General features: G+C 42.7%; 1 protein-coding gene across 1 annotated transcript in view; it reads right to left on the bottom strand.

Annotated features, from left to right (window-relative positions):
- Positions 1-9,372, bottom strand: part of ACE2 (angiotensin converting enzyme 2) — a 52,804-nt gene that overhangs the window by 35,739 nt on the left and 7,693 nt on the right. Inside the window, exons 2-5 of the mRNA XM_007952837.1 lie at positions 5,955-6,113; positions 4,511-4,601; positions 3,594-3,737; positions 720-817 (exon numbers count right to left, since the gene is read on the bottom strand). Of these exons, the coding sequence (XP_007951028.1) occupies positions 720-817; positions 3,594-3,737; positions 4,511-4,601; positions 5,955-6,113 (492 nt within the window). The remainder of the gene's footprint in view (positions 1-719; positions 818-3,593; positions 3,738-4,510; positions 4,602-5,954; positions 6,114-9,372) is intronic.

Consider the following 9,372-nt stretch of genomic DNA (forward strand, 5'->3'; position numbering starts at 1 on the left):
GAAAGGAAGGTTGGGCAATCCTACTTCCGTAGTGATACTGCCTCGGAAACCCAAGGAGGGGTCGCTATGAGTCGGGGCCGACTCGACGGCATATAACAACAACAACAACAACCTTAGGAACCCAATGGGGGTCGCTATGAGTCAGAGTTGACTCAGTGGGAGTGGGTTTGGTTTTTGGTTTTATGGCTGTGTTATGTGCATGTCTTATGCAACTGCATAAGAAGCTTGAAGGGGCAAAGAGGAGACATGGGGGTGAAAATGAAGGAAGAAAGGGCAACTGGGAAGTGTCTATGGGACAGTTCTTCTCACAAGCCTCTCCCTGCTCCATGAAGGCTTCCTTAGATAGAAGGGTAAGGAAATAATGGTGTCAATTGTCCTGAGAAAGGAAGCAAAACCTATGTTTCTGCCAATGAAAGAAGAAAGTGCCAGTCCCAAGTAGGTCACAGAGACCATTCCTTCTGATAATCTTTTTATGGCTAATTGCTGCTCAATTGCTGTAATAGGAGGAAAACAGGTAGAAAGACCGATTGTGAAAGAAGTTAATCCTTGGTGTGAGTTGCCCTATTCTCTAAAATCCCTTCAAGTTTTAGAATCTATGACTCTACAGGGCCAAGGAATGGCAGGCCTGTATGTTAAGCATAAGCTAGAATTCCTTCAATCACTGTCCCATCTTCCCGTGCACTGCCCCCCTCTGTCTTTGTGTACAGTGCCTTAGTTACCTGTGCAAAAGTGCGTTCCACATCTTCAATCAACTGGTTGCGGCCATAGTCATATGTTTCATAATCTCCTCTCCAATAATCTCCATAGTCCTCAAAACCTGTTAAAAAGAGAGGAAAAAAAAAAAAAAAAAAGGAGAAAGAGGGGAACATAAAGAGAGAAAACAGAGTTTACATAGATTAGCCTTTTTGAGAAATGAAAGAAATTCTAAGGTTTATCACATTTTTATTGCTCTCCTATACATGGGCCATCTACTTCTGTCATGATACCGCCTCAGAAACCCAAGGAGGGTTCGCCATGAGTCGGATCCGACTCCATGGCAGTAGGTTTGGGTGTTTTTTTTTTTTTGCAAACATCTATTCAAAGGGAGGCCAGTGAGTATAAACACTAGCTAATATCTGTTAAAGGAGCCCTGGTGATGCAACAGTTAAGCACTCAGCTGCTAACTGAAAGGCTGATGGTTCGAACCCACCCAGACACTCCCTAGGAGAAAGACCTGGCAATCCGCTCCCATAACAATTACAACCTAGAAAACCCTATAGGGCAGTCCTACTCTGAATTGAAAATCAACTCCACAGCACCCAACAACAATATCTCATTCATTATGCACAAAATGCTACAAGAGTATCACTATTACAACCTCATCTGTGCAGATTGGTCCCTGTGCTTGTACTCGAATACTAATCAAAAGGTTGGCAGTTCAAACTTACCCAGCAGCACTTGCCAAGAAAGACCTATGGTGATCTGCTTCCATAAAGACTGCAGCCAAGAAAACCCTAAGGAACTCAGTTCTGCTGTTACATGAGGTCCCTAACCCCATGTAACATGTTCATGGGGTCTGAATCTATTTGACAGCACTGGGTCTGGATTTTTGGTTTTACTGTAAAGATTACCAGCCAGCTCTCAGAGAGGGGGAGTCACTTGTCCAAGGTCACACAGCTGGTAAGGGGCAGAGGTGCACTCCTATTCTCTTCAACCTGAGTCTCAACTGTCTCTGTAGGTCAGTTTGCATCTTCAACTTTAAAACACACTTTTGCATCTCTGAATCGTTTCATTCTCATTCTGCCTGATGCCTTTTAAGATCTAACCCAACTCTTCCTAGATCTTGCCACCAAGGACCTGGTTTTGCTTGCAAATCACATGCAAATTGTATGCAATTCATATGCATGCACGGCACATCCTGACATGCATCCTTTATTATCTCTCCATCAGGAAACATGAGCTTGTGTTAGGGTATCAGCTAATCGAGTCTGACAATGCATTTTAGCAGTTTTTAGTTTTACAAGCACATTGGCAATGGATGATCAGGCAAATGAGGAGAAAAGTAAGTATGTGGCTGGAAGGATGGATAGGCAAGATATTACTATTTTTTTCATAGCTGACCAGAGATCCTTGGAGTGTAAGTTAAAGGATATGGAAAGACCTCCACATGTTAGAGTTTTATAACAACATGATTTGAGTTGTAATTTGTTGTGTTGCTGTTGTTAGGTGCCATCTAGTCAATTACCCACTCATAGTGACTGACGTGACAGAGTTGAACTGTCCTATAGGGTCTCCTTAGCTGTAATCTTTTTTTTTAATTAGGATTTGGGTGAAGATTTACAGAGTAAATTCACTTTTCATACAGCAGTTCACATATACTTTGTCTCATGTCATTGACCAAAATTTACAATGCTTAGCTGTAATCTTTAGGGAGGCAGATTCTCATCAGGTCTTCCTCCCCCAGAGCCACTGTTGTTGTTGTGTGCCATCGAGTCGGCCCCAACTCATAGCGACCCCTTCTTGGGTTTCCGAGGCAGTATCACTATGGAAGTAGATTGCCCAACCTTCCTTCCGAAGAGCGGCTGGTGGGTTTTAATGGCCAGCCTTCTGGTGAGCAGTCAAGTGCCTTAGGCACTACGCCACCAGAGTTCCTAAGGTGGGTTCAAACTGCCAACCTTTCAGTTAGCAGCCAAGCCCTTAACTGTTGTGCCAGCAGAGCTCCTTGAGTTAAAATTACAACTCCACAAAAGAATAAGTTTACAACCTAAACAAATCTGATTTTTTTTTCTTTCTGTGACAACACATGAGGTAGACACCCAAATGACCTTTGAGAGTCAACAGTGGCCAGGTAAGGGCTTAAGTGAGGGGCAGGGTCCCTCTCTGTCATCATTTGCAAGACAAGGAATCCACATTCAGTCTTCAGACTTCCTCTGGGAACCCCCAGGGGCCTGAGACCTTCCTGGATAACAATTTCTTTGAGACTTGTACTCCTGAGCTCTTTAAACTATCGAACGTCAAAACATCTATTCCCATTTCTCAGTGGCTTCTTCTTGAGACAGATACCCTAAATTGCTCAACAGATGATCCTTAATTTATAGGTAGCTGTGGCATCAGAAAGGAGCTCTGGTGCCTAAGGCTAACTGCTAACCAAAAGATTGGCGGTTCAAAGCCACCAGCCACTCTGCGGAAGGAAACTGGGCAATCTACTTCCATAAAGATTTACTGCCTCAGAAACCCAAAGGGGATCACTACCAGTTGGAATCGACTAGATGGTAGTGAGTTGGTGGTGGTTGTTGTTTTCTGGCATCAAAAGGTAGGATTGGGCATGCATGAGAACTAGACCCATTGAGAGTTTCAGGATCGCTACAAACAAGCAAACATGAAACCCCTCGCTGTTGAGTGGTTTTCCACTCGTGGTGACTGCAGGCGTTACAGAGTAGAGCTGCTCCATAGGGTTTTCTTGGCCGCCATCTTTACAGACGCAGATTGCCAGACTTTTGTCCCACGGTGCCCCTCGGTGAGTTCAAACCACCAGCCTTTGGATTACCAGCAGAGCGCAAACTATTTGTGCCACTAAGAGACCTGTCAGGACCTCAACAGACCAGCAAGCTTACCGTTGCCTCTTGCCATCTCATTTTTCAAGTCCACATACTCTTCATACAATGGCCGCAGCTGTCTGCCAACCTCAGACCTCCAGCCTTCCCAAGCCCAGAGCCTCTCGTCATAGTCTGTGCTGTTTTCCATGATGCGATCCAAACCTGTTATCGCAAAGCACCCATAAACACCATTTAAACAAGGATGCATTTGTACAATTTTTATTTGTGAATAATCATACGATCTTTAAAGAGTTCAAAGTAGGACTGGCAGATAGTAAGGTCATATAATCATTAACAAAAATCTCATTGTTTGTTCATTTCTTCACTCTCATTATAGTTCCAAAATATGCCTGCAGCGAATATACACCACTTGAAATAATTTTTAACTTAACAAAATTACTTGAATGTGACAGAATTTACAATGAGATTTGGTGAGAAGTTAAAAGAGCATCTACGTGCTGAAGCACATATTTGGAATCTTATCATCTCTGGATTGTCCATGAAAGAACTTTTAGAATTTGGAAGAAAACAGTAAATTTCATAATCACTACTCAAAATAAATAATGGAGATGGGGTCGTTCAGTGGTGGAATTCTCGCCTTCCACACAAGAGACCCAGGTTCAATTCCTGGCCAATCCACCTCATGTGCAACTACCACCCATCTGTCAGTGGAGGCTTGCGTGTTACTAGGATGCTGAACAGACTTCAGCAGAGCTTCCAGATGATGACAGACCAGGAAGAAAGGGCTGGTGATCTACCTCAGAAAATCAATGAAAACCCTATGGATCATAATGATCCCATCTACAACTGGTCATGGAAATGGTGCAGGACCCAACAGCCTTTCCTTCTGTAGTGTGTGCCATCACCATGAGGCAGGGGCTAACCCAATGACAGGTAACAACAACAACAACAACAACTCAATATGAATAGCCTACCTGGTTCAAGAAGCAAACACTCCTGTGTATTTGGATTACAAGCTTTTCCAGTACTGTAGATTTTGCTCATTGCATTTAGAATTGTGTCCAACTGCAAATTAAAGATAATAAGAAAGGTAAAAATAGGAAATATGCTAAAGAGAACAGTAACGTAAGATGTCCTTTTTGATTAGGTGATTTTTTTTTATGCCTCCATATATTCCTGTATGTAGGGAGGAAGACCTCCGTTGTTCCATTTCCCCACTGTCAACTAGTTCCAGAAGGCAAAACCAAATGGAGATGAGTTCCTTTACACTCAATAGTGGGAAGATCTGTACGTTCTTTAAAGGGATCCACATATGGAACTGCGATTTTGGGAAGAGGTAAACTACCCATCGCGGAGCTGAGACTGTTAGCCACTTGTTAAGGAAGTTGCAGAGAAGAGTCAAGAGTCAAAGGTCGGAAGAATTAGACAGCATGCAAGCTTCCTTGAGCTTGGCACAATCGACATTTTTGACCACATAATTCTTTGTGTAGAGAGGCTTTCTGTGCACTGTGGGATGGTTAGCAGCATCCCTACCCACTAGATGCCAGATGCACCTCCTATTTGTAGCAACCAAAATTTGCCAAATGTCCCCAGAACCACTGACATAAATTAAGTGTACTTTTCAGGCAGCCTGGCCTTCAGGAATATGACCTGCATAGGCTGTCCACACGCACCAGATGGCCCAGGACAATCTCAGTTTGACCCAGTGCCCTGCCATAAACATTACTAGCCCTTCCTTTCACTCTCACAGGATCCCAGTTTGACAAATATTGTATTATCTCACTAATATGAAATACCTACGATAGGCAAATGTATAGAGAGCAGAGTTTATGAGTGGTGACCAGAGGAGGGAGGGAGGGAAGACGGTGGAATCATTGTTCAGGATGCTTTCAGTTTCTGTTTCTCGTGATGGAAAAGTTGACGATGGATGTTGGTGATGGTTGCACAATATGATTGGTGCAATTGGTCTCACTAAATTATACACATGAAAAATGTTAAATTGGCAAATGTTGTGTTAGCTATATTTTATACCAATTTTAGAGAAAAGAGGGTACCAATTTGAACGATAAATTTTATATTCACCCTACCTAGACACAGGGTTAGGAGCTCTGGTAGCATAGTGCCTAAGGCACTTGACTGCTAACCAGAAGGCTGGCGGTTCAAACCCACCAGCCACTCCTCGGAAGGAAGGTTTGGCAATCTACTTCCGTAGTGATACTGCCTTGGAAACCCAAGGAGGGATTGCTATGAGTTGGGTCTGACTCGATGGCACATACCAACAACAGACACAGGGTTCTTGTTCAAAGTCAGCATTACTATCTGTGCAGGTAAAGGAAGTAGCCGTGAGTGATAGGAACATTTAATATTTCCCAAATATTTCAACTCTTGGACTCAACAGTAAAACGTTCACAAACGTACCCGTTTGCTCTTGTCCTCTGGTAGCACCGATGACCCACTCTGCTGAAGGACCTGCAACTGAAGCTTGATTGTGGAATTTGAAATTTCTTCCAATGAAAAACTTTTGGCAATATTGGACTGTTCTTCATAAAAGGAAGACCATCTGGCCCCAGCATCATTCTGTAACAACAAAAGAAAAAAATTGAAGTCAGAGTGATGCTTTTTAAACAGATAGATCATAAGACAGAGTCCAAGAAACATCTGATGGAACATCTAATATTTCCTGGGTAGTTTAGTCCTCTCCTTGGCTGAAGGTCAAGGCTTAGGTTAAGGGTGATGAGACCACTTGGTCACTCTCTCTTTCTGACCTATTGCCTAGCTCTTCCCCTAGATCCTATCCCTAGAGCTGCGAGTGAATTCTCAGAGAAGGTTCACACTGTGGAGCCCTGGAATGTGTGGTCTTAGTGCTGTCAATGTTCATGTCAGTGCTGACATGGGTGAGTTGGCCAATGATTTGAAGATGGATGCTCTAAAGAGAGAAGAGAGTGGAACTCAGAGTGGACTTAATGGTGATGATGATGATGGGAACCATGAGAAATGAGACCCTTCATGGGAAGCTCCTAGGTACCATGACTTAGCCCAGAGTTACTAATCTTCAATTATGATCCCAAATGAAGGTAGCCCAGAATATGGTCATTTGGAAGCTGTGGTGATTTTCTACCAGCAAAGGAAACCAAAGGGGTGTGACATGGTAGAAATGCATGTGGGAGAGATAGTGAAGGACCAGACAAGAGATGAAGAGAATAGTGGCATTGAACATGGAAAAGGATTTCTCTCCTTACTGAGAACTCACAACATGTCGGGAACTCCAGTTCCAATTGCCATCTAGTTGATTCCTTGGTGTCTGTGGGTGGTACAAATGATTAAGTGCTGAATGACTGGCCAAAAAGTTAGTATTTCGAACCCACCCAGAGATGCTTTGGAAGACAGGCGTGGTGATCAGCTTCTGCAAGGTCACAACCAGGAAAGCCCTATGGAGCAGTTCTATGCTGCATACATAGGGCTGCCATGAGTTTTAGGAACTACTACTGAATCATCTTCATAACAATCTTGTGAGGTAGTTATTATCTCCACTCACAAATGAGGAAACTTCACAATGCTAGTTCCCTAGGTCACATAGCTAGCAATTGGAAGAACTAGGGCGTCAACTCAGATGTTCATCTCCAAAGTCAATGTTCTAACCATTGCCCTATAGAATGTACTGGTCACTTTCTAGTCTTTTTTCTAAGATGCACATGTGGGAAGGAGTGAAATAGAAGCTGGGTCTACAACACAGTCATCTATACAGCTCACCACGCTCTCAAATCCTACCTTTCTTCACCCAATCCAGGATGATTTCCTGTCAAGCAAAATTTCTGGTAAAGCTTTGATAGCAAATTGTAGGGATAATTTTATTCTCAATCTACTCTGGAAACAACTCAGAATTCCCATAAATTCTCAGTCTTTGAACATTTTTTATTATACAGGATGCGGGAATGTTGAACAAGAACATTGGATTGGATTTTATTTATCATTACCATCCTAGAAGTGTTATACTTTATATCACAAAGAAATTCCTTTATGTTGCCTTGTATTTTGGCCCCCGAGGACATACTATTCCTTCCCAAGCTGCTCTTTTTTAATATTATGTATAATTTATTCTGTCGCTTTACCCTAAGGCTCCCAAGACCAAATGAAACAGATGGCTTAGAAGTTGTGCAGAGAATCAAAGTCAGTTTATACATACCAATCAGATCATTCAGGCCTTGGTCGATAGCTATATATAATTTTTGGACCTGAATTATGGATTAAATGAATACACATACAGCAATTTATACAGCTACAGTGCTCCAAGGGACCATTACAGAGAAAATAGGCAGCATGCCACAATGGCTGTATGTAAAAGTAGGAGGGCACATTGTTCAGAACAAACCCGAGGCATCTGATACTCTCTGATCTCCAACCTATAATTATTGCAAGTGTTGCTGGGTGCCTGTTGTTGGGTGAAAGGTTAGAAGGGCCCCAGAGGGTTTAGACTGTAGTCTCTACGGAACAGATTGCCGGATCTTTCTTGTGCCTAGCCGCTAGGTATGTTCAAACACCAACCTTTTGATTATCAGCTGAGCACTTAGCTGTTGCACCACCACTACATACTGTATTCCCATTCCCATGGTACAGCTGTTAGCCGCTTTTCATTCTGCCAGCATGCTTTGGTCAATTAGTAACTGCACCAAACTTGGATGCGAATAAACATATCACTTTGAGTTGCTCAAGTTCAATTTCACCAAGGTTGCATCACTAAACTGGACATTATAAAGTTTTCATGACAAAGGGAAACTAGTATGAGCAAGACTTCCAATGTACCTGACTCATGCTGAGTCAGATCTAATCCTCCGCAGATGTAACTCATCCATTCACAACTGTTATCTGCTGATAAATCTTGGCTGTGCTCATCAACCTCCACACATTCCAAGAGGCAAAGAAATGGGTGAAATGACTTGCCCAAGGCATTACAGCCAGCTCAGGCGAGTTAGGAGAGCACTGAATTTCCTAACTTCCACTGTAATTGAAGGAGTCCCTGGGTGGTAAAAATGGTCCATTGAAAGGTGGGGGGGTTTGAACCCACACAGAGGTGCCTAGAAAGGAAGGACTGGTGATCTGCTTTTGAAAATCTTAGGGAGCACAGTTCCACTCTGATTCACATGGGACCGTCATGAGTTGATTTTGACCTAATGGCAACTGGTTTATTATTGTAAGGTATCTCCTCACAACTTGATATGAGGATCTCCATTCAAGATCAAGCCCATAGACTGACAAGGCCAATATTCTGACTTTGAAAGTTACACCAGGGAACAATTTGGGAATGGCAGATTGTCTTCAATAATGTAATGCTGATTGAATATGAACATACACATGTCATGTGGTTGTTGTTAGGTGCCAACGAGTTAGTACTGACCCATCCGAACCCCATGTACAACAGAACAAAATACTGCTCAGTCCTCCACCACTCTCACAATCATTGCCATGTTTGAGCCCATTGTTGCAGCCACTATGTCAATCCATCTCACTGAGGTTCTTCCTCTTTTTTGCTGACCCTCTATTTTACCCAGCATGATGTCTTTTTCCAGGGACTGGTACCTCCTGATAATATGACCAAATATGTGAGACGAAGTCTCACCATCCTTGCTTCTAAAGAGCATTCTGGCTGTGCTTCTAAAACAGATTTGTTCATTCTTCTGGCAGTTCATTGTATATTCAATTTCCTCCCCCCAATACCATAATTCAAAGGCATCAATTCTTCAGTCTTTCTTACCCATTTCCAACTTTCACATATATATGAAGTGATTGAAAATACCATAGCTTAGGTCAGATGCAACTTACTCCTCAAAGTGACATCTTT

This window comes from Orycteropus afer, unplaced genomic scaffold, assembly GCF_000298275.1.
Source record: "Orycteropus afer afer isolate SDZICR_OR568_19922 unplaced genomic scaffold, OryAfe1.0 scaffold00360, whole genome shotgun sequence".
In the NCBI taxonomy this organism is placed as follows: domain Eukaryota; kingdom Metazoa; phylum Chordata; class Mammalia; order Tubulidentata; family Orycteropodidae; genus Orycteropus; species Orycteropus afer.